At 38.1% G+C, this 27,065-nt stretch overlaps 2 protein-coding genes across 3 annotated transcripts in view; one reads left to right on the forward strand and one right to left on the reverse strand.

The window, feature by feature from the left end:
- The window catches only part of LOC128696937 (uncharacterized), a 58,468-nt gene that overhangs the window by 23,359 nt on the left and 8,044 nt on the right, over positions 1 to 27,065 (reverse strand). Inside the window, exons 4-7 of the mRNA XM_070095098.1 lie at positions 12,356 to 12,481; positions 11,514 to 11,562; positions 4,031 to 4,173; positions 3,143 to 3,251 (exon numbers count right to left, since the gene is read on the reverse strand). Coding sequence (XP_069951199.1) covers positions 3,143 to 3,251; positions 4,031 to 4,173; positions 11,514 to 11,562; positions 12,356 to 12,481 — 427 coding nt within the window. The remainder of the gene's footprint in view (positions 1 to 3,142; positions 3,252 to 4,030; positions 4,174 to 11,513; positions 11,563 to 12,355; positions 12,482 to 27,065) is intronic.
- Positions 15,306 to 27,055, forward strand: LOC128696973 (uncharacterized). Of its 2 annotated transcripts, none has more exons than XM_053788420.2 (2): positions 15,306 to 15,395; positions 23,681 to 27,055. In XM_053788420.2, exon 2 carries the CDS (start codon positions 23,742 to 23,744, stop codon positions 24,516 to 24,518), a length of 777 nt encoding a protein of 258 aa, XP_053644395.2. In that variant the 5' UTR covers positions 15,306 to 15,395; positions 23,681 to 23,741; the 3' UTR covers positions 24,519 to 27,055. The 2 variants fall into 2 exon arrangements, with proteins under 2 accessions (XP_053644395.2, XP_053644396.2); XM_053788421.2 differs by having other exon boundaries at positions 15,336 to 15,451.

The raw sequence follows: 27,065 nt of genomic DNA on the forward strand, positions 1-27,065 counted from the left end.
AACCAGCATCATGGAGTGTATAATACTGCTACTTACATGGATAAGTAACATAAACCAGCATCATGGAGTGTATAATACTGCTACTTACATGGATAAGTAACATAAACCAGCATCATGGAGTGTATAATACTGCTACTTACATGGATAAGTAACATAAACCAGCATCATGGAGTGTATAATACTGCTACTTACATGGATAAGTAACATAAACCAGCATCATGGAGTGTATAATACTGCTACTTACATGGATAAGTAACATAAACCAGCATCATGGAGTGTATAATACTGCTACTTACATGGATAAGTAACATAAACCAGCATCATGGAGTGTATAATACTGCTACTTACATGGATAAGTAACATAAACCAGCATCATGGAGTGTATAATACTGCTACTTACATGGATAAGTAACATAAACCAGCATCATGAGTGTATAATACTGCTACTTACATGGATAAGTAACATAAACCAGCATCATGGAGTGTATAATACTGCTACTTACATGGATAAGTAACATAAACCAGCATCATGCAGTGTATAATACTGCTACTTACATGGATAAGTAACATAAACCAGCATTACATGGATAAGTGTATAGTGTATAATACTGCTACTTACATGGATAAGTAACATAAACCAGCATCATGGAGTGTATAATACTGCTACTTACATGGATAAGTAACATAAACCAGCATCATGGAGTGTATAATACTGCTACTTACATGGATAAGTAACATAAACCAGCATCATGGAGTGTATAATACTGCTACTTACATGGATAAGTAACATAAACCAGCATCATGGAGTGTATAATACTGCTACTTACATGGATAAGTAACATAAACCAGCATCATGGAGTGTATAATACTGCTACTTACATGGATAAGTAACATAAACCAGCATCATGGAGTGTATAATACTGCTACTTACATGGATAAGTAACATAAACCAGCATCATGGAGTGTATAATACTGCTACTTACATGGATAAGTAACATAAACCAGCATCATGGAGTGTATAATACTGCTACTTACATGGATAAGTAACATAAACCAGCATCATGGAGTGTATAATACTGCTACTTACATGGATAAGTAACATAAACCAGCATCATGGAGTGTATAATACTGCTACTTACATGGATAAGTAACATAAACCAGCATCATGGAGTGTATAATACTGCTACTTACATGGATAAGTAACATAAACCAGCATCATGGAGTGTATAATACTGCTACTTACATGGATAAGTAACATAAACCAGCATCATGGAGTGTATAATACTGCTACTTACATGGATAAGTAACATAAACCAGCATCATGGAGTGTATAATACTGCTACTTACATGGATAAGTAACATAAACCAGCATCATGGAGTGTATAATACTGCTACTTACATGGATAAGTAACATAAACCAGCATCATGGAGTGTATAATACTGCTACTTACATGGATAAGTAACATAAACCAGCATCATGGAGTGTATAATACTGCTACTTACATGGATAAGTAACATAAACCAGCATCATGGAGTGTATAATACTGCTACTTACATGGATAAGTAACATAAACCAGCATCATGGAGTGTATAATACTGCTACTTACATGGATAAGTAACATAAACCAGCATCATGGAGTGTATAATACTGCTACTTACATGGATAAGTAACATAAACCAGCATCATGGAGTGTATAATACTGCTACTTATACACATGTCAACGTTTTTTTCACTGTAAAAATCATTGTTCAAAACTGTTTAAGTCTCTCATAGTTGTGAAACAGTTTACCTGTCATTGTTGTGAACAGTCTACCTGGAGTATACCTGGTTTCGGCGATTAACGCCCCCGGGGCCCGATCTGTGACCAGGCCTCGCGGTAAATTAGGGCCTGATCAACCAGGTTGTTACTGTTCGCCACACGCAAACCAACGTACAAACCACAGCCCGGCTGGTCAGGTACTGACATTAGGTGCCTGTCCAGCACCTTCTTGAAGACAGCCAGAGGTTTATTGGTAATTCCCTTATGTGTGCTGGGAGGCAGTTGAACAGTCTTGGGCTCCTGACACTTATTGTGTTGTCTCTTAGCGTATTCGTTGGGAGTGATTAATATATATATATATATATATATATATATATATATATATATATATATATATATATATATATATATATATATATATATATATATATATATATATATATATATATATATATATATATATATATATATATATATATATATATATATATATATATATAGTATTATAACTACGAACAAGTTGTATTTAATGAATAACAACACTGCAACTAGCCTGGGGATCGAACCCGTTTTCTTTTAGCCCACTTCATGGTGAATGAAAATTTACGACGCTCTAACCCACGGGACCATACAATCCTACAAGAGTCAAGCACCCAGCAGAGCTAGGTGCTGCACCATGATCCGAGGACACACGATAGTGTGGGTGCCTCAGAGATAATTTCATTCTACTCCCCGTTTGGTGTAGTAGCCTCCACAAGCAGTATATATATTATTGTAACCACGAACGAGTGGTATTTACTCAATAACAACAATTGCAAACATTGGCTACTAAACGGTCAGAAATTTATAAAAATAACCAATACTGATTTGATCTCGAGAATTTAGATATCTTATCACTGACAATGAGGTGACTATTTCCTGTTTTGATTGCTTGGAGTTAAACTCTTAACAGTTAGATATAAGAACACCTGACGTTAAAATTACTTTCACCGCGCAGACGAAACGTTTAAGTATCATACTTAAACGATAGGCCAGTAGGTCCCCTGCAGTGCTCAGATTCACTTTCGACTATCATTACTTACACGTAAACCCATGAGACTCCCTGGGGACTGTATAACCCATTGTCTCTCATGTCTCTTGTGTACTTAAACCCATCGATGACCGAAACGTGCCCGTAAAGGACTCCTGCGTTATTTTCCACCAGCTGCCGACATGTTGACATTGTTTTCAACGTTATTAAAACAAAAATAATATTATTATTATTATTATTAGTAGTAGTAGTAGTAGTAGTAGTAGAGATAGTCATAACACTTGTACTAGTACCATAATAGTAGGAGTAAGAGCGGTAGTAATACTCAACAAACAAGTCAGAATATGCTTACATGATTTCTTCATGTAGTCGATTAGCTGAATATATGTTGAGCCCTGGTTGAAGGAGAAGAGATCACCATAGATGGCGTGGCAGAACTGTCTGGCCTCCGCCCACGCCACCTGCACGCCCAACATTATTATTATCTTTAACTATGAAAGGAAAATGCAAATCATGACTCACGAAATCGTAATAACACGACAAACCAGGGAACGGTTGGGGTTTGAACCCAAGGCCAGTAAGTCGTAAAACTGACAGGCCAGTGCGTTAACCACTAGGCCAACGGACTACAATGAGATACGTGCTGGTTTTTACAGGTGAATCCTGGTTTAGCGCTTTCTTTAATTATAATAATAATACAGGTGAATCCCACACCAGCCTGGGTGTGGACAACAGCATATGTGGTCACAGTGGTGGCCTATGCTAACCTCCCTAGGGTGTACAGAAATATACCTAGTTGGATGAATCTTATTAGAGGCAGCTGGTAGAGTTGTTAACGCACTGGCCTGTGACTTTTAAGACTCACTCGCCATAGGTTCAAAACCCCACCAGTTTCCTGGCTTAAAATGAACAGTAGTACAATGACAGTGATTTATTAGTGATTTTACTTCCAGTTATTGCAGCAGTGACTGACAGTGATAGTTGAAGTGTATGGTAATTATAGCAACAATGATAGTACTGTAGCTCTAAATCCCTGGATCAAGAACCCCTTACTGGCGACGAGTCACCAACCTTGAAGGGTTCTCATTATTTTTATTTATGTAACGAAGCAAAATCATCGGACATGTAATCAAAATATCTTCTGGGTCTTTAAGGACGGGGGAGAGGGAAAAAAATATTCAGAATATATTGATTACTTTTTGAAACATGGATAGCGAATAAACTTTCTACCACTACTGACCTTAGCCGGGGAGAAGAATGCCAGACAAAGGTTCCCAACTCTGGTGTACAACATGGGACACTTTGGAAATGTGTCGCTGAGTGAGTTGATGCTGCTGAGAGTGTTGTTCACCGCTGACCCCAGCAGCTCTGCCATCTCTGCGGCTGAGCAAATTCCTGTTAGTCTCCTAGATTTGGAACCTATCGACTGCAGGTGGGCCATTAAGAAGCACGGAAGCTCCTCCGTCTTATAATAACACGTTCATAAATTAGACACATGTGCAACTCTTGGGTATCTTGGGCACGACCTACTTCCACATTGAACAAATGTGACACGACCTATGACTTCTACACCTCTCCTGCCATACGGTTTATAAGCTGCCTCTCCGCTGATATGCCGTATTCTATTCAAGATTGATGGACTGAATACATCGACTCAAGGTTGAGGGACTGTTTACCTCATTCTCCTCCTGTTCTTCAAGTTTCTCCTACGTATGGACTGATGAAGCCACTGTGTGGCGAAACGTTTCCTCAATAAAGATACCCAAGAGTTGCACACGTGTCTAATTTATCAACATGTCGGTTCTCTGAACCATTCATCTACAAATAACACGTTCATTTTTCCACTATAATCTACCTTGTCCATAATTACTATTGCATTTGCTTTGTCTGTTTCGTAAGGTGAAGTCCAGGATCTTTCTTTAATTCATGGTATAACTTAACAATTGCCTTAGAGATTTGTTAAGTTATACCATGAATTAAGGAAAGATCCTGGACTTCACCTTACGAAACACACAAAGCAAATGCAATAGTAATTATGGACAAGGTAGATTATAGTGGAAAAAATATGGACATGTTATTAGAAGATGGGGGAACTTACGTGCCTCTTAAGGATGCAACTCACGTGTACAATAATTTGTGTTACGATTTAATCCTTAAGTCTGTTGCAGTAACTGTGACATGACCAAGTGTGAGGCTGTTGCAGTAACTGTGACATGACCAAGTGTGAGGCTGTTGCAGTAACTGTGACATGACCAAGTGTGAGTCTGTTGCAGTAACTGTGACATGACCAAGTGTGAGCCTGTTGCAGTAACTGTGACATGACAAAGTGTGAGCCTGTTGCAGTACCTGTGACGTGACCAAGTGTGAGTCTGTTGCAGTAACTGTGACATGACCAAGTGTGAGGCTGTTGCAGTAACTGTGGCATGACCAAGTGTGAGTCTGTTGCAGTAACTGTGGCATGACCAAGTGTGAGCCTGTTGCAGTACCTGTGACGTGACCAAGTGTGAGTCTGTTGCAGTAACTGTGACATGACCAAGTGTGAGCCTGTTGCAGTAACTGTGACATGACCAAGTGTGAGTCTATTGCAGTAACTGTGGCATGACCAAGTGTGAGCCTGTTGCAGTAACTGTGACATGACCAAGTGTGAGTCTGTTGCAGTAACTGTGGCATGACCAAGTGTGAGCCTGTTGCAGTAACTGTGACATGACCAAGTGTGAGTCTGTTGCAGTAACTGTGGCATGACCAAGTGTGAGCCTGTTGCAGTAACTGTGACATGACCAAGTGTGAGTCTGTTGCAGTAACTGTGGCATGACCAAGTGTGAGTCTGTTGCAGTAACTGTGACATGACCAAGTGTGAGTCTGTTGCAGTAACTGTGGCATGACCAAGTGTGAGTCTGTTGCAGTAACTGTGACGTGACCAAGTGTGAGTCTGTTGCAGTAACTGTGACGTGACCAAGTGTGAGTCTGTTGCAGTAACTGTGACGTGACCAAGTGTGAGTCTGTTGCAGTAACTGTGACGTGACCAAGTGTGAGTCTGTTGCAGTAACTGTGGCATGACCAAGTGTGAGTCTGTTGCAGTAACTGTGGCATGACCAAGTGTGAGTCTGTTGCAGTAACTGTGGCATGACCAAGTGTGAGTCTGTTGCAGTAACTGTGACATGACCAAGTGTGAGTCTGTTGCAGTAACTGTGACATGACCAAGTGTGAGTCTGTTGCAGTAACTGTGACATGACCAAGTGTGAGGCTGTTGCAGTAACTGTGACGTGACCAAGTGTGAGGCTGTTGCAGTAACTGTGACATGACCAAGTGTGAGGCTGTTGCAGTAACTGTGACATGACCAAGTGTGAGTCTGTTGCAGTAACTGTGACATGACCAAGTGTGAGTCTGTTGCAGTAACTGTGACATGACCAAGTGTGAGTCTGTTGCAGTAACTGTGACATGACCAAGTGTGAGGCTGTTGCAGTAACTGTGACATGACCAAGTGTGAGTCTGTTGCAGTAACTGTGGCATGACCAAGTGTGAGTCTGTTGCAGTAACTGTGACATGACCAAGTGTGAGTCTGTTGCAGTAACTGTGACATGACCAAGTGTGAGGCTGTTGCAGTAACTGTGACATGACCAAGTGTGAGTCTGTTGCAGTAACTGTGACATGACCAAGTGTGAGTCTGTTGCAGTAACTGTGACATGACCAAGTGTGAGGCTGTTGCAGTAACTGTGACGTGACCAAGTGTGAGTCTGTTGCAGTAACTGTGACGTGACCAAGTGTGAGTCTGTTGCAGTAACTGTGACGTGACCAAGTGTGAGTCTGTTGCAGTAACTGTGACATGACCAAGTGTGAGTCTGTTGCAGTAACTGTGACATGACCAAGTGTGAGTCTGTTGCAGTAACTGTGACATGACCAAGTGTGAGGCTGTTGCAGTAACTGTGACATGACCAAGTGTGAGTCTGTTGCAGTAACTGTGACATGACCAAGTGTGAGGCTGTTGCAGTAACTGTGACATGACCAAGTGTGAGTCTGTTGCAGTAACTGTGACATGACCAAGTGTGAGTCTGTTGCAGTAACTGTGGCATGACCAAGTGTGAGTCTGTTGCAGTAACTGTGACATGATCAAGTGTGAGTCTGTTGCAGTAACTGTGACATGACCAAGTGTGAGCCTGTTGCAGTAACTGTGACATGACCAAGTGTGAGTCTGTTGCAGTAACTGTGACATGACCAAGTGTGAGTCTGTTGCAGTAACTGTGACATGACCAAGTGTGAGTCTGTTGCAGTAACTGACATGACCAAGTGTGAGTCTGTTGCAGTAACTGTGACATGACCAAGTGTGAGTCTGTTGCAGTAATTGTGACATGACCAAGTGTGAGGCTGTTGCAGTAACTGTGACATGACCAAGTGTGAGTCTGTTGCAGTAACTGTGACATGACCAAGTGTGAGGCTGTTGCAGTAACTGTGACATGACCAAGTGTGAGTCTGTTGCAGTAACTGTGACATGACCAAGTGTGAGTCTGTTGCAGTAACTGTGACATGACCAAGTGTGAGGCTGTTGCAGTAACTGTGACATGACCAAGTGTGAGTCTGTTGCAGTAACTGTGACATGACCAAGTGTGAGGCTGTTGCAGTAACTGTGGCATGACCAAGTGTGAGGCTGTTGCAGTAACTGTGACGTGACCAAGTGTGAGGCTGTTGCAGTAACTGTGACATGACCAAGTGTGAGTCTGTTGCAGTAACTGTGGCATGACCAAGTGTGAGGCTGTTGCAGTAACTGTGGCATGACCAAGTGTGAGTCTGTTGCAGTAACTGTGACGTGACCAAGTGTGAGGCTGTTGCAGTAACTGTGGCATGACCAAGTGTGAGGCTGTTGCAGTAACTGTGGCATGACCAAGTGTGAGGCTGTTGCAGTAACTGTGACATGACCAAGTGTGAGGCTGTTGCAGTAACTGTGACGTGACCAAGTGTGAGGCTGTTGCAGTAACTGTGGCATGACCAAGTGTGAGGCTGTTGCAGTAACTGTGGCATGACCAAGTGTGAGGCTGTTGCAGTAACTGTGGCATGACCAAGTGTGAGGCTGTTGCAGTAACTGTGACATGACCAAGTGTGAGGCTGTTGCAGTAACTGTGACGTGACCAAGTGTGAGGCTGTTGCAGTAACTGTGGCATGACCAAGTGTGAGGCTGTTGCAGTAACTGTGGCATGACCAAGTGTGAGGCTGTTGCAGTAACTGTGGCATGACCAAGTGTGAGGCTGTTGCAGTAACTGTGGCATGACCAAGTGTGAGGCTGTTGCAGTAACTGTGACATGACCAAGTGTGAGGCTGTTGCAGTAACTGTGACGTGACCAAGTGTGAGGCTGTTGCAGTAACTGTGGCATGACCAAGTGTGAGGCTGTTGCAGTAACTGTGGCATGACCAAGTGTGAGGCTGTTGCAGTAACTGTGACATGACCAAGTGTGAGTCTGTTGCAGTAACTGTGACGTGACCAAGTGTGAGGCTGTTGCAGTAACTGTGACGTGACCAAGTGTGAGGCTGTTGCAGTAACTGTGGCATGACCAAGTGTGAGGCTGTTGCAGTAACTGTGGCATGACCAAGTGTGAGGCTGTTGCAGTAACTGTGGCATGACCAAGTGTGAGGCTGTTGCAGTAACTGTGGCATGACCAAGTGTGAGGCTGTTGCAGTAACTGTGGCATGACCAAGTGTGAGGCTGTTGCAGTAACTGTGACATGACCAAGTGTGAGTCTGTTGCAGTAACTGTGACGTGACCAAGTGTGAGTCTGTTGCAGTAACTGTGACATGACCAAGTGTGAGGCTGTTGCAGTAACTGTGACATGACCAAGTGTGAGGCTGTTGCAGTAACTGTGACATGACCAAGTGTGAGTCTGTTGTAGTAACTGTGACATGACCAAGTGTGAGTCTGTTGCAGTAACTGTGACATGACCAAGTGTGAGTCTGTTGCAGTAACTGTGACATGACCAAGTGTGAGGCTGTTGCAGTAACTGTGACATGACCAAGTGTGAGTCTGTTGCAGTAACTGTGACATGACCAAGTGTGAGTCTGTTGCAGTAACTGTGACATGACCAAGTGTGAGTCTGTTGCAGTAACTGTGACATGACCAAGTGTGAGTCTGTTGCAGTAACTGTGACATGACCAAGTGTGAGTCTGTTGCAGTAACTGTGACATGACCAAGTGTGAGTCTGTTGCAGTAACTGTGACATGACCAAGTGTGAGTCTGTTGCAGTAACTGTGACATGACCAAGTGTGAGTCTGTTGCAGTAACTGTGACATGACCAAGTGTGAGGCTGTTGCAGTAACTGTGACATGACCAAGTGTGAGGCTGTTGCAGTAACTGTGACATGACCAAGTGTGAGTCTGTTGCAGTAACTGTGACATGACCAAGTGTGAGTCTGTTGCAGTAACTGTGACATGACCAAGTGTGAGGCTGTTGCAGTAACTGTGACATGACCAAGTGTGAGGCTGTTGCAGTAACTGTGACATGACCAAGTGTGAGTCTGTTGCAGTAACTGTGACATGACCAAGTGTGAGTCTGTTGCAGTAACTGTGACATGACCAAGTGTGAGTCTGTTGCAGTAACTGTGACATGACCAAGTGTGAGTCTGTTGCAGTAACTGTGACATGACCAAGTGTGAGCCTGTTGCAGTAACTGTGACATGACCAAGTGTGAGGCTGTTGCAGTAACTGTGACATGACCAAGTGTGAGGCTGTTGCAGTAGTAACTGAAAAGACTTTCAGTTTTCATTTCAGTATCTCACAAATATTAGGAAATATGAATATTTGTGTCAGCCTCTCACCTTATTGCATCCCTATAATCTCAGAATTATTGCATCCCTATAATCTCAGAATTATTGCATCCCTATAATCTCAGAATTATTGCATCCCTATAATCTCAGAATTATTGCATCCCTATAATCTCAGAATTATTGCATCCCAATAATCTCAGAATTATTGCATCCCTATAATCTCAGAATTATTGCATCCCTATAATCTCAGAATTATTGCATCCCTATAATCTCAGAATTATTGCATCCCTATAATCTCAGAATTATTGCATCCCAATAATCTCAGAATTATTGCATCCCTATAATCTCAGAATTATTGCATCCCTATAATCTCAGAATTATTGCATCCCTATAATCTCAGAATTATTGCATCCCTATAATCTCAGAATTATTGCATCCCAATAATCTCAGAATTATTGCATCCCTATAATCTCAGAATTATTGCATCCCTATAATCTCAGAATTATTGCATCCCTATAATCTCAGAATTATTGCATCCCTATAATCTCAGAATTATTGCATCCCTATAATCTCAGAATTATTGCATCCCTATAATCTCAGAATTATTGCATCCCTATAATCTCAGAATTATTGCATCCCTATAATCTCAGAATTATTGCATCCCTATAATCTCAGAATTATTGCATCCCAATAATCTCAGAATTATTGCATCCCTATAATCTCAGAATTATTGCATCCCTATAATCTCAGAATTATTGCATCCCTATAATCTCAGAATTATTGCATCCCAATAATCTCAGAATTATTGCATCCCTATAATCTCAGAATTATTGCATCCCTATAATCTCAGAATTATTGCATCCCTATAATCTCAGAATTATTGCATCCCTATAATCTCAGAATTATTGCATCCCTATAATCTCAGAATTATTGCATCCCTATAATCTCAGAATTATTGCATCCCAATAATCTCAGAATTATTGCATCCCTATAATCTCAGAATTATTGCATCCCTATAATCTCAGAATTATTGCATCCCTATAATCTCAGAATTATTGCATCCCAATAATCTCAGAATTATTGCATCCCTATAATCTCAGAATTATTGCATCCCTATAATCTCAGAATTATTGCATCCCTATAATCTCAGAATTATTGCATCCCTATAATCTCAGAATTATTGCATCCCTATAATCTCAGAATTATTGCATCCCTATAATCTCAGAATTATTGCATCCCTATAATCTCAGAATTATTGCATCCCTATAATCTCAGAATTATTGCATCCCTATAATCTCAGAATTATTGCATCCCTATAATCTCAGAATTATTGCATCCCTATAATCTCAGAATTATTGCATCCCTATAATCTCAGAATTATTGCATCCCTATAATCTCAGAATTATTGCATCCCTATAATCTCAGAATTATTGCATCCCTATAATCTCAGAATTATTGCATCCCTATAATCTCAGAATTATTGCATCCCTATAATCTCAGAATTATTGCATCCCTATAATCTCAGAATTATTGCATCCCTATAATCTCAGAATTATTGCATCCCTATAATCTCAGAATTATTGCATCCCTATAATCTCAGAATTATTGCATCCCTATAATCTCAGAATTATTGCATCCCTATAATCTCAGAATTATTGCATCCCTATAATCTCAGAATTATTGCATCCCTATAATCTCAGAATTATTGCGTCCCTATAATCTCAGAATTCGAATCCTTGAAAATTTAATTCCCTTACCTTACTTTGCAATTCTTTACACGGATCTACCTAGGGAAATTTCTTTGCTCTGCGTCTGTTTCTCCCACGTTTCTCTTTCCAACGACTTGTGTTTTATTTTCGCTCTAGATCAGTGCCAATCGCAGTATAATTATCGTGCTATGTTCACTTACTGTGTTATCAGCGAGATAAAGTCGGTTTTACTTATCTGTGTAAATATCTAAACAAAGTTAAAACTTACTTAAGTTCATGCCCTCTGGCTCTAACTTGAGTATCTTGGATTGCACAATCTGCGAACATATAAAATAATATTAAAACAGATATTATCCCTAAATAACATTTGTCTGTCATATGTTTTAAGAGAATTCACAGACTACAGTGTTAGGATATTCGAAAATTGTAAACAACTGAGAGAATTATAGATTATTTGTGTTGCTTTGAGATGCCATGATAGTTACATGGCAAACATGATTCATTGTTAAGCTGTGGTAAGGGTTGAGGCAAACCCAGACAGAAACAGGAATTAGCCAGTATCATAGACACCCATTTAGAAAGTTTTGTTGATTCGGCTGAGCCAAGAAGAACTTATATAGATTTTTTAGCTGTGTGTTTTGGCGAGTTTCGAACCTATTGCAATATTTTCATATGCAAATAATGAAGAATAAACGTTCCATTATGCTGGCTCGAACAGTACGAAACTCTTAAGCATCATCAAGTTTTGAGATGATGATAATCTACGAAGGATTGAAACGTCTTCTTGTGACCATTTGTAATCATTTGGTTTACTTTTGAAGGGTTGTCAATACCACTGTTGCATACATCACCTCGTCATGAGAGTCTTAACAAATTATCTATCAGCAACAAAATTATTAACCAGGAACAGATAAGCCCTTACTACCTGTTCAACTTACCAGGAAAAACAAACATTAATTTAAGTACCTTGGATGAGAAACATACCAGTGGGTCGACAGTTACATCTCTCATCCAGGTGCCACACGTATATAACACAGTGGGGGTCTGAAATAATCTGAGGTAACATAACAGGTTTCAATCAGTATAATGAACGTTTAAGAACAGTCTTACCTCGCACACCCGGGAGTCGAGGTCATCCAAACACGTTGGTCGGCTACACAGGTCATGGAGGTAACTACAAGCCCCTTCACACATAAATTTACCCTGGTTACACCTGCCTTTGTCGTCTTTCCAGAACTGCAAACACAAAATTACCAATAAACGAAATAACAAAATTATCATAATTAACGACATCAACAACAACAATAATAATTATAAAAATTATAATACTAATAAAAAATAAATCTGTTTCAGTAAAATAAGTATTCAAACCCTTGGAACTTATTCTCAATCAATCCATGTTGTATTATCTATCTAAAATTCGCACCTATACACTATACAATTATAGTGTATCATCCTTATTAAATGCATCAGCTTTATTGATTTGAAGCCGATCCCAAGAGTCATTCCTTAGTTACTGAATGTAAATCAATATTACGATTTATATTATATTTTCGGCAGATGGTGTCTCGTGCAGCCAAGTTACAAGTCGATCCTCGTGTTAACGATGACACAACAACAAGAAAAGTTTGAAGCTGAGCGGAAGAGTTATTCCTAGGTAATTCCAAGAATTCCAAGATTTTTCTATGTAAGCAGAGGGCAAACTTATTGCTACGTGAATGTTACCTGTCCTGAAAGATGCGTCAGCCGGTAAAGATTAAACCTGTACTGAAGAGGTATACTGAAGTATACCTGATTTTACTAATTACATCACCGTGTAGAGTTTAAGAGTCCGTGTGATAAAGTCTTATCACTCTGTACAGGAAGTAATAATGAAACTGAAGGGAGAAAAAATTGCATCCGCATGAAGGTATACCCTCGGGGATCCCTGGTAAGAAAGGTATACAATCGGGAATAACTGGTAATAAAGGTATGCCCTCGGGGATCTCTGGTAATAAAGGTATACAATCGGGGATAACTGGTAATAAAGGTATACCCTCGGGGATCTCTGGTAATAAAGGTATACAATCGGGGATAACTGGTAATGAAGGTATACCCTCGGGAATCTCTGGTAATAAAGGTATACCCTCGGGGATCCCTGGTAATAAAGGTATACCCTCGGGGATACCTGGTAATAAAGGCATCCCCTAGGCCTAGGGGATACCTGGCAATATAAGTATTCCCTCGCATTGTATATGCTCTGGAGCATTGTTATGCATGCTACTGCATTATTGCGAAGTTAGTTTGTACATAATGTGGGACTTCATATTGTAAGGAGAATTATTATTATTATTATAATCAAGGGGGAAGCGCTAAACCCGGAGGATTATACAGCGCCTGGGGGGGGGATGTGGAAGGCATTCAGGCTTAATTCGGGGAACTGGAGCACAGATCCAATTCCCTAAATCAAGAGCCCCTCACCAACATCAAGGAACCTTCCTTGAGGGGTTGTAAGGAGAAAATGATCCATAATTATATAAATAATGCCATTGGTTTGGGTCAACAGGTATTAGTCACCTGCAGGTGTTCGTCTAATACGTGTCCGACTGGCCACGTCTAATACGTGTCCACCCAAAGCACTCACATTATTTATACATCTATGGAACACTTTTCCTTACAGTATAAACCACTTTCATTATATACATACCATCTTCAAATCAGTGCAGTAACCTGCGTAACAGACATACAAACCTCTCCATGCAGATAAATTTAGAGATGCACAACTCGTAGTGCGTATACACTGACATGAACAACTCTCAGCGCATGTAACCTTGAACGTGATACTAGAAGCATGGTGCAAGGCTTGCTGGTTGCCGGAGGTATTATTATTATTATAATCAAGGGGGAAGCGCTAAACCCGGAGGATTATACAGCGCATGGGGGGGGGGAGTGGAAGGCATTCAGGCTTAATTCGGGGAACTGGAGCACAGATCCAATTCCCTTGCCGGAGGTAACCCGCCCTCTTTGAAGATATTAACAATTTAGCACATAAAGTCAAACAGTTACTAATCTGGCCTTAAGATGCATTAATTATTAAATACTGAGGCCATTCACAAGAGGTAGTTTATTTAATTAAGGTGATTTTACGGGAATGAAAATTTCACGCTATTTTAAACAGCCAGTTCTGTAGCTACACACTGGCATCTTACTCTCCTCTGTTGTTGTATTAGACAGGCAGCTGTGTCTTAGATGTTGGAAGATTCATCACTGAGGCTTTTGGAAGTAATCCCGGCCAGGTACCTACTTACTGCAAGGTGAACAGGGATAGCAGGTGTAAGGTGACTAACACCCAGGTACCTACTTACTGCAAGGTGAACAGGGATAGCAGGTGTAAGGTGACTAACACCCAGGTACCTACTTACTGCTAAGTGAACAGGGACAGCAGGTGTAAGGTGACTAGCACCCAGGTACCTACTTACTGCTAAGTGAGCAGGGACAGCAGGTGTAAGGTGACTAGCACCCAGGTACCTACTTACTGCTAAGTGAACAGGGACAGCAGGTGTAAGGTGACTAACATCCTCGTACCTACTTACTGTTGAAATTTTTAAGTAAACATTTAATATTAATATTTTAAAACGTATCGGTTGGTATCGGTCCTTTCTTAAACTGATGTCGATACCATAAAACTGGCTGACACCCGCCGATACCGATACACTGGCACATCCCTAAAATTTACTACTGTTATGTAAGAAATATGGTACCAGAAGACTCGGTATAAAGTACTGAACGTATGTAATGAACGTATGAGAGTCGTAAGTCTGGCGTTCCTACGATACCCTAAAAACAAAGTTGCCATATCTTGATAACCTCGAAATATTATCATACTGCATTATTGAGGTATTAAAAAATATTTTGTTGGAAACCTAAAAAGTAATGTAGTGTAAGATATCAATTACGAGTCTGTTGTTGGTCAACATTTTAATGTTGACATTTATATCATTATTTGAAAAAAGGCTGATGAGACGCACATATCGGGTAAATGGCAACCATTAACTATTGCATCACATGGTGCAACTTTTCTTCTAAATATATATAGATCAGCGCGTCAGCGCGTCAGTTGAGAGTTTGGGGTGTACATCAAGACTACTGCTGAATATTAAAACCACTAGAGGTGAGGTATAAGGCGAGTGCTCTGATCTGAGGCACTCGATGGACATTTATCATTAGGTGTGTGGAAGTCAGTCACATACATTTTATTCATAGATGTGATTTTTTATAGTTAAGTAGAAGACAATCGGGAAATTATATATTCTCTGAGAGGCGATTTAGATTTTGATTTTGCCACCGAAGTGGCTAGTTTATTGTGCACCCCATATCCATCCTGTGGACGGTAGCACGAGAGCATGTGGATACACAAAAGGCCTAGGAACGAGGCCGAGAGGCGGAACATAGTGTGCGTCAGATTTTTGTTGTTCCTCCTGCGAGGATCTTCAAGAGCGTCCTTGTCATACTTATTATCATCGGTTTCACACTAAGGGTTGGGCTTCTGTAAATGCCAATTTGCCCATTTTATATATGCAAATAAGGCGGTGGCTTCCGTGTGATAACTGAGAACACATCATATGATCAGTTTAAAACTTCAAAACACAGGTGTATGATACTTGCAAGTTCATTCGGACTGTTATCAGTGTGTTATTAGCAAAACTAATTTACCAATTAGTTTTACTAAATTGTGTGATGTTATTAGGTGTCTCTGAAGGGAAACATGGAAGTGGTTGCCGGAAATTCATCTTCTATTTTGTTTTTCTTTCGTCCATGACAGGAGGCCTTATTACCTTCAAAATTTCTACGCTTATATAGTAACTAAGTCCAGATTCTTGAGTCAACTGGCACGTGCAGATAAGATTTTGTTCGGATTTTTAACCCCGGAGGGTTAGTCAGCCGGGATAACCCAAGAAAGAGGGACTGTCTTATTACCATTGTGGTCCTTCAGTCTTGTACCCCAGGATGCCACCCACAACAGTCGACTAACTACTGCTTTAGCTATTTCAGCTTATTAAAAAAAACTATGAATGTCAACAGTGTTTAATGGTTCACAAGTCTTATAAAATGACTCATACATCCCTTGGCCCTAGGACTCGCAGGAGCAACTTGTGTTGTATTCTGTGCAATAACTGGGTAATGAATCTACTGGTCAGCCTTAAGAGGCGCCTGAGTTTCCCTGTCTTCTAATATGTTTATTTTTCCACTATAATCTACCTTGTCCATAATTACTATTGCATTTGCTTTGTCTGTTTCGTAAGGTGAAGTCTAGAATCGTTCCTTAATTCATGGTATAACGTAACAAATCTTTGAGAACAATTGTGCTGCAGAGGTCTGAGCAAAGCACAGACCTCTCCAACACAATATATATATATATATATATATATATATATATATATACTACATTTTTTTCTTTCAACACACCGGCAGTATCCCACCGAGGCAGGGTGGCCCAAAAGGAAAAACGAAAGTTTCTCCTTTTACATTTAGTAATATATACAGGAGAAGGGGTTACTAGCCCCTTGTTTCCGGCATTTTAGTCGCCTCTTATGACACGCATGGCTTACGGAGGAAGAATTCTGTTCCACTTCCCCATGAATATATATATATATATATATATATATATATATATATATATATATATATATATATATATATATATATATATATATATGCAATAAGATCACAGTAAACAGGTGATTTCAAAATATGCAAAACAACCACTCTGAAAGAATAGAGAAATTCCAAGCACTTTCGTGACTACTCACGTGAGTAGTCACGAAAGCGCTTGGAATTTCTCTATTCTTTCAGAGTGGTTGTTTTGCATATATATATATATATATATATATATATATATATATATATATATATATATATATATATATATATATATATATATGTGTGTGTGTGTGTGTGTGTAAAACAACCACTTAATTCACAAATCCTTTAAAACTGCTAGAAATACAATTCAAAATGAGACAAGCAATCATATTCACCCAAGAATATACTGGTTCTTCCTTACCTTGAAAACCTGCTTGATAAACCTCCTCTACTTATGAATTTTAAAATTAAAGTTGAATCTAAAAATCTTGATACAATAAAAAAAAATTATGATTAAAAATTCCCCCCAAAAATGCCGACGGCTGTGTACAACATTCCTTGTAAATAATGTAATAAAGTTTACTACGGTCAAACTGGGGAAAGTTTTGAACTAAGATTACAACAGCATAAATAGAGCATTAGAAGTGGACAAGAGTCTAATTCTCTGTTTATTCATGTGAGAGATTTTAACAACCCTATTGATTTTCAAAAGCCCGAGAAAGTTGTATCAAGCAGGTCTATGGTTGAGAGAAATATAATAGTCAAGGTTGACTAAAAATAGTTTTGGTTTTAATGTGAAAATTAGTTTAGGATTACAAATTAGAATCTTTTATAATTCATAAAATTTGGAAAGAATTTAAGCTATGTTTGACAAGTCCTCGACCATCTTACCCAAATGATCATGAAGGGACGGTGAGGTGTCGGATGTTGACCGTGAGCTGTTATCTTGGCCTTATAAGTCTTTTGCTGTTCTTTTGTTTTTACAGTTTCTTGATAAAGTGAGAAATCACTTATATATATATATATATATATATATATATATATATATATATATATATATATATATATATATATATATATATATATATATATATATATATATATATATATATATATAATATGCAAAACAACCACTCTGAAAAAATAGAGAAATTCCAAACGCTTTCGTGACTACTCACATTATCAAGGAACTATGATAGTTCCTTGATAATGTGAGTAGTCACGAAATCGCTTGGAATTTCTCTATTTTTTCAGAGTGGTTGTTTTGCATATTCCGAAATCACCTGTTTACTGTGATCTTATTGCATATATATATATATATATATATATATATATATATATATATATATATATATATATATATATATATATATATATATATATATACAATTAATTCGCAAGAGCAGGCGAAATATACACAAACACTGATCTCTGGCTGAAGGAGACTCGAACCTGCGAACCTTAGGACAAGGTACGCAGGGCTTTACCAATCTACCCACACTGGACAATACCTTGGCGTGTAGCTTGCTCTACACATTGTTAAAATCTCTAGTAAGGCTGATGCATGCAGGGGATGAGATGAAAAGCTGTAAATCTTCTCCCTGAAAGCTGGCTGCCTTGGATCAAACGTGTAGCGCAAGCTACACGCCAAGGTATTGTCCAGTGTGGGTAGATTGGTAAAGCACTGCGTACCTTGTCCTAAGGTTCGTAGGTTCGAGTCTCCTTCAGCCAGAGATCAGTGTTTATATATATATATATATATATATATATATATATATATATATATATATATATATTATAAAGGAGAGAGAAGAATAAGATGGGAAGAGGGCAAAGAAATTTTGTTTATATGATAACTAAACAATGTCCAACTTAAAAGTCTACGTAGTGTAGTGTATGTTTTGCTCCATTATTGTTCAAATTTCATTGTACAATCTCTTAGTATTTAAATAATCAACTACCTCATTTTGTGATTTTACTAGTAAGCATAAATCACCTTATGTGATTTTCTTATTTACTATTGTTCGCTTGAACATTAGCTGAATTGATACTTTCTCTGTCCATATTACTACCTCATATTTTTTTAAATACTATCAATTGATATTACTTACTAAAATTAATAAATATCATTTTTACTAAAATTTCAATTTACTCTTAACATTTTTGACATTTAATAACCATTACTTGACTAATTACCTTTACCTGTTTTAATACCACATTTACTATCCTAGATTACTCTTAATTACCTTGTACTGCCATATAACCTCAAGTATAACTACCAGTGCAATATTGAATGAAATAAACATTACTATTTCACTTTTTTGTAATCATTATTACTTACTTAAATTTTATTAAACACCATATTTACTACCAGTCAATTTTACTTTTGTACATTAAACATTATTTTATACTTCCCATAACATTTTGTTGCCAAATTTTCAAGTTTTTATATTCAACCCCAACCTTGTATTATCCTTTGTACCTGTGTACCTGGGTACCTGTCTACCATCTTACTATCACATTATAACCAAGACATTACCATTGTGATTTTTTACTATTATTCTTTTGGTACTTTAATTGTGAATTTTATTTTGTCAATTTAAATCTATAGTTATAACCTTGATCTTGTCAACAACCCATACCAGACTCTAGTGCAATTGCAAGTACCATTTCAAATTGTATTTTTATATTATAAGTTTATATTATAATTCCTACCATCTGTCCATTTAACTTTGCTTACCATTACTTAATTTTAGTCCCTTTTATATTTTCTCCTTTATTTTAGCTTTATATAACTATCCTAGTTTATATATCCACAACTGTTAAAATAATCAAGGTGCTATTCTCAGGTGCTAAAGTAGAATAAGCTCACAATCTTGCCATTATATTCCAAAGCTCATTTATTCACAACCTATATTAGTCCCTTTTTATTATAATTGTAAACTATAATTATAACTTTAAAAAATTACCTTTATAGTACTACCTACTATCATATTCCCAAGCACTATTATATGATCATCACTTTATTTGTATTAGTCCCTTAGCTCATTATTTTACATTTGTTAAATAATTCAGGTGCTATTTTTTAGCTTAAGACTATTTACTTTGTTTTATACTTAATTCTAACTATAGATTCACTACAAATCTTATGATTACAAGCATTGATCCTGATACCAACCTCTTATTTAATGACTTAAATGAATCAAACAGTTACTGTAATTACTACACTGCAGAACAATCAAAGGCACTTCTCAGTGCCAACAACAACATAACTATCTTTAACTACAATATCAGATCTTTAAGCAAGCATTACGATGACCTCATAGCATTACTAAATTCCTTACATGCCAATATGTCCATCATTACACTAACTGAAACCTGGCTAAAGCCTGATAGTACAGATGTCTATGCCATTCCTGGTTACACAGCCATACACAACTGTAGGCCAGACCAACAAGGGGGTGGCACAGCCATATACTACTCAGACCAACTAGAATGTATCACTAATACTTGCACAAGGGATGAACATGGGGAATATATAATAGCTAAATTCAAATCCAAATACCTACAAAAACCTCTCACATTGATAAACATCTACAGAGTTCCACAGTCAAACATTAGCCAATTTAGTCAAAATCTAGGAAGTATGATAACTGATGCACGCATGAACAAAGATCACTTACTACTCTCAGGTGACTTCAATATAAATCTCCTGCAAGACCAGGACCCACACGTTACTGAATTCACAAACACAATGAGTAACTGTATGTTACTACCAACAGTAACAAAACCTACAAGAGTTACAGAGACTAGTGTTTCCCTACTTGACCACATCTGGACCAACACCATATCCCCTTTAAAATCAGGCATAATTACAGATAATACCACAGACCACTACCCTACTTTCCTCATAACAACTCTTGGTAAACTACCCCAAGACACTACTAAAGTCACCTTCAGACTTCACAATGAGGCAGCCATTAATAACTTCGCAACAGCATTAGCAAACATTGATTGGCACACTGAGCTAGAAATCTATACAGATATTAACGAATGTATTAATAATTTTCTAAAAAAGACCCAATACCTCTATAACAAGCACTGCCCTAAAAAAACTAAACAGATGACAGCAAAGAGACTGAACAGTCCCTGGCTAACACCCAGCATTCTCAAATCCATAAATACAAAACACCAATATGAAAAACAGTACAGAATGGGTCACATAACCAGAGACCAAACAAAACGTTACTCGTCAATCCTAACCAGCCTGATAAGAAGGGCAAAAAAACTATTATGAGAACAGATTATCCAACTTACGAGGTGATATAAAAAAGACCTGGAAAACACTATCTGAAATTCTGGGAACAAAAAAGATATCACGAAATAGCGAAATAAAATTAGCAAAATCAGATGAACCCCAACTCCCACCAACAGAAACAGCAAACAGACTCAATGATTTCTTCTCCACTATAGGACAAAACCTTGCCCATAAAATCCCAAGCTCAGATACCCCACCAAATAACTACCTCACCGGCAACTACCCGAACACACTGTTCCTAGCTCCGACTAACCCATACGAAGTCTCCCTTATTATCAATGCACTAAAAAACAAGGCAGGAGATTTAAGTACCTTACCACCCTTTATATATAAAAAAGTGTCACAAGTGCTATCTCCAATCATTGCAACACTCTTTAACAAATCCATTGAATCCTCCACCTTCCCTACAGTACTCAAAATAGCAAGGGTCACCCCGATCCACAAAGGAGGAGACCAAACAGAGTTGAATAACTATAGGCCAATATCCAACTTACACCCTCTCTCAAAAATCTTTGAAAAACTAATTCATAAACGAATCTACTCCTACCTTATCTCCCAAAACATACTCAACCCCTGCCAATTTGGATTCAGGCCTAATAAAAATACTAATGATGCTATTATACACATGCTAGAACATATATACACTGCAATAGAGAAAAAAGAAGTCCCACTGGGGATCTTCATTGACTTACGTAAAGCTTTTGATACAGTTGACCATGACTTGCTCCACGTAAAATTGTCACACTATGGTATAAGAGGGCACTCCCTCAATTACCTCAAGTCATACCTCAGCAACAGAAGCCAATATGTGTACGCAAATGGGGCAAACTCTTCTGCGCAACCAATTACAGTTGGTGTCCCACAGGGAAGTGTCCTTGGCCCTCTTCTCTTTCTCCTATACATAAATGACCTTCCAAATGCTTCGCAATTACTCAAACCCACACTATTTGCAGATGACACTACATACGTCTTCTCTCACCCGAGCCCAGTCACACTAGCCAATACTGTAAATACCGAATTACAGAAAATATCTACCTGGATGAGGACTAACAAACTTACACTAAACATTGACAAAACCTACTTCATTCAGTTTGGTAACAGAGCTACAGATGTCCCTCTTAACATAATGATAAACGGATCACCTATCACAAAGCTAACAGAGGGAAAATTCTTAGGAATCCACCTTGATAATAGACTCAAATTTCATACACATATACAACAAATTTCTAAGAAAATTTCCAAGACTGTAGGCATACTATCGAAGATACGGTACTATGTTCCACAGTCAGCCCTCCTGGCCCTATATCACTCTCTTATTTACCCCTATCTCACCTATGGAATTTGTGCATGGGGCTCAACAACAGTTAACCATCTCAGACCACTAATTACCCAACAAAAGGCTGCAGTTAGAATGATAACAAATTCTCACTACAGGCAGCACACTCCACCAATATTCAATACACTAAACCTACTCACCATACAAAACATCCATACTTATTACTGCACCTATTACATACATAGAACACTTAACTCTGATATTAACCCTCCACTCAAACATCTCCTTGCCAACCTCAACAGAACACATGACCATAACACAAGGCACAGATCACTCTTTGATGTTCCTCGTGTTCATCTCACACTATGCAAAAACTCAATGCACATAAAAGGCCCTAAAATCTGGAATTCATTACCTGTAAATATAAAAGAAACACTACCTGTTTATAAATTCAAGTCTCTACTCAAAGATCACTTACTCACCCAAAACCAAATAAATACTGAATAACTGAACCTTATAAATTGTATATCTTAAATGTTTCTCACAATTATATCACATAAATGTTAAACCTAAAACCCAATCTAACTTTATTATTTTTTAAATACACTACCTAACAGAATCCTTCATATGACCTGTCTTTGTAATACTCACTTGTGCTTTATAGTAATCTGTTTACATTAATGTTTTATCACTGACTTCATCATTGCTTAGTTAATCTTAAGTTAATTTTAAGCCAGCCCGTAATGCTTTGCATAGTATAAGTGGCTTTGGCATACTGCTCTTATCTGTATTTTTTTTGTACCTCTGTATGTGTGCACAAATTTATAATAATAATAAATAAGAGTAGAACAATTTGTAATTCTTATAAACTCTACGGAAATCTCTCGATAAATTTCGGTCTACTGGAAAATCTTACGGTAAAAACTTGCCTGTCTTTCGTTATTCCCTCACTCGGTTACTTTTCGTTAATTGTTAGATTATTATATTTTTCAAACTTACAGTTGTTGGAATTCTATCGTGGCGTTCTAGACCTATAAACAAAACCTTTACGGGAAGAATTTTTTTTTCTTGTCCACTTATAACAGGCGCCCTTTCTGTGATACTATTAACAAAATAAGTACTAAACCCGTATGGGTCATACAATGCTACATGCAACAACGGAAATGTTGAATATTTCACTAAACATTATTTGCTCTTATTATATATATTTATTTTTCAGATCAGGAGAAGGTGTTAGCCATCCAAGAAATTTCAGTAGCGTTCAACAAGATATTTAGATAATGGCAGAATCTTTGGAAGACAAAATCCTACACAGCAGCAATGGCAGGCCGGAATATACATGCTGGAGACCGTCTTCACTCTACTCACTCTCAGTAACTGAGCTGGATTATGAAGAGGTTCATGATATACAGAGAACGGTGCACTTAGAAGATTTTCAAGATATAATAAAAAATTCCACAATGATACCACATTCCCTAACAGAACTGTCTCACACACATTTGATAAAAATACTGCCTGATGTACAGGGGCTCTGGTATAGTAGTAGCCGCCCAGATAAAGGTCAGAATAACTGGTACGGAAATGTGAGTCTTCAAGTCAATTTCAGACAGTTTCTTCAGATGCTGAAAAGTTATAATATCTATTTCAGTGAAATTACTGATTATAATTCAACAAGTGCATCGAGACTGTTGATAACAAACAAAAATCTGCCGTTACCTAGCTACGACCCTAGCAAGTTGGGAGGCCCGTGGTACTACGATGGTAAGAAAGATTGGTTCCTAACTGAATGTCGCAGATATGACGGTAGATGTAATTTCAATGGTCATAACGTTGAATTGTTACTCTCTCTCTCTGACACTCAATATGCTTCTTTGTTGTATGAATCAAAGATAGTCGCCGTTAACCATTCTGAAGCTAACAGTACGGAGAAGCATAAGTGTAAGAAACACAGGTCAGGTACAAGGTGGACTACGTGCCCTTCTCCTTATTCAGCAGAGAAAACGAGCGAAATATTAAGTTATCTAAACGAAGATACATTATCAATTTGTATTTTATGATTATATTATATAGGAATCGCTAGTCCCATACGGCTCATATTATGCCATAGGAATACGAGGTAATTAGATTTGATCCGAGGAAGCAAAAGGCAGTTCTATTTCTCTGGTATCCCCCAAAGGGGATACTAGTTAGAACAACTTTGAAAGTTAACTTGATTTATTTCATATTATTTTATGCATTCTTTGACTACGTGTTTTTAATAAGTTTAGAGAAAGTATAAGTATGCTCTCGAGCTTAGAGGAAAAGTATAAGTATGCTCTCGAGTTTAAAGGAAAAGTACAAGTATGCTCTCGAGTTTAAAGGAAAAGTACAAGTATGCTCTCGAGTTTAAAGGAAAAGTATAAGTATGCTCTCGAGTTTAAAGGAAAAGTATAAGTATGCTCTCGAGTTTAAAGGAAAAGTATAAGTATGCTCTCGAGTTTAGAGGAAAAGTATAAGTATGCTCTCGAGTTTAAAGGAAAAGTACAAGTATGCTCTCGAGTTTAGAGGAAAAGTATAAGTATGCTCTCGAGTTTAAAGGAAAAGTACAAGTATGCTCTCGAGTTTAAAGGAAAAGTATAAGTATGCTCTCGAGTTTAAAGGAAAAGTACAAGTATGCTCTCGAGTTTAAAGGAAAAGTATAAGTATGCTCTCGAGTTTAAAGGAAAAGTACAAGTATGCTCTCGAGTTTAAAGGAAAAGTATAAGTATGCTCTCGAGTTTAAAGGAAAAGTATAAGTATGCTCTCGAGTTTAAAGGAAAAGTATAAGTATGTTCTCGAGTTTAGAGGAAAAGTATAAGTATGCTCTCGAGTTTAAAGGAAAAGTATAAGTATGCTCTCGAGTTTAAAGGAAAAGTATAAGTATGCTCTCGAGTTTAAAGGAAAAGTGCAAGTATGCTCTCGAGTTTAAAGGAAAAGTACAAGTATGCTCTCGAGTTTAAAGGAAAAGTACAAGTATGCTCTCGAGTTTAGAGGAAACGTACAAGTATGCTCTCGAGTTTAGAGGAAAAGTGCAAGTATGCTCTCGAGTTTAAAGGAAAAGTGCAAGTATGCTCTCGAGTTTAAAGGAAAAGTACAAGTATGCTCTCGAGTTTAGAGGAAACGTACAAGTATGCTCTCGAGTTTAGAGGAAACGTACAAGTATGCTCTCGAGTTTAGAGGAAAAGTATAAGTATGCTCTCGAGTTTAGAGGAAAAGTATAAGTATGCTCTCGAGGAGAGGTGACCCAACTTTTCACTTCACCAACTCCTTCATAAAGTTTCTCATTGTTTATCGACTCTCAAACATTTACTATAATAAAATAATTTAATAAATAGTACTTTAACAAATAGTACTACGAATAATAATAATAATAGATAATAATAGTAATAACTTCACAAAAAAAGAGGCGATATATAAATTATGAAAAATACAAGATTTAACAAAACCTCGTTTTACTGAAGCTATTGATATAATTAACAGGAAGGAAACATCTGGCGAGTGTCAACAAGGTCATTGATGTTTAGTTGGTGATTGTTGAGTTATAATGGTTAGTTACTACAAATACATTTGCATGGCTAAAACCAGTTTCAACCTTGTACTGACTTACCCTTTTGACCCCCAATCATTTATCGACCCCTTTAATAGTCCCGTAGATCCTTAAGTGTCAATATTGACCACTTTGGGGACCCCTGAGCCAGAATTTAGGATTTAGGAACAACAGTATGAGAGTATCATGTACATAACGTGTATCTGAAATATTTTTAAAGATTGTATATTCGTATGGAAGACCTAAATCAGTAGGGGCAGTGAATCACCATCGTAAAGGAAGATGATCAGGTTTGAGAAAAGAGAGGAGAGCTCCACTTTCTTAAATCAAGAGCCCTTCACTAGCATCAAGACTCTCCCCCCCCCCTCGCCCAGATGATGGATATATCAAGATCATTTTTATATTAAAACTTATGTACGACATAAAAATTAAGTACCAATTTTAAAGCATGTGTATGTATGAAGTAGCACTTACGTAGCAGTTACGTAGCTTATGTAGCAGTTACGTAGCACTTACGTAGCAGTTACGTAGCACTTATGTAGCAGTTACGTAGCACTTATGTAGCAGTTACGTAGCACTTATGTAGCAGTTACGTAGCTTATGTAGCAGTTACGTAGCTTATGTAGCAGTTACGTAGCACTTATGTAGCTTATGTAGCAGTTACGTAGCACTTATGTAGCAGTTACGTAGCTTATGTAGCAGTTACGTAGCACTTATGTAGCAGTTACGTAGTACTTGTGTAGCAGTTACGTAGTACTCGTGTAGCAGTTACGTAGTACTCGTGTAGCAGTTACGTAGTACTCGTGTAGCAGTTACGTAGTACTCGTGTAGCAGTTACGTAGTACTCGTGTAGCAGTTACGTAGTACTCGTGTAGCAGTTACGTAGTACTCGTGTAGCAGTTACGTAGCACTTATGTAGCAGTTACGTAGTACTCGTGTAGCAGTTACGTAGTACTCGTGTAGCACTTACGTAGCAAATATGTAGAAATCATGTAGAAATCACAATAAAAAAAATAAAAATTACCAGCCTATTAACTTT

This window comes from Cherax quadricarinatus, chromosome 49 (genome assembly GCF_038502225.1).
Source record: "Cherax quadricarinatus isolate ZL_2023a chromosome 49, ASM3850222v1, whole genome shotgun sequence".
In the NCBI taxonomy this organism is placed as follows: domain Eukaryota; kingdom Metazoa; phylum Arthropoda; class Malacostraca; order Decapoda; family Parastacidae; genus Cherax; species Cherax quadricarinatus.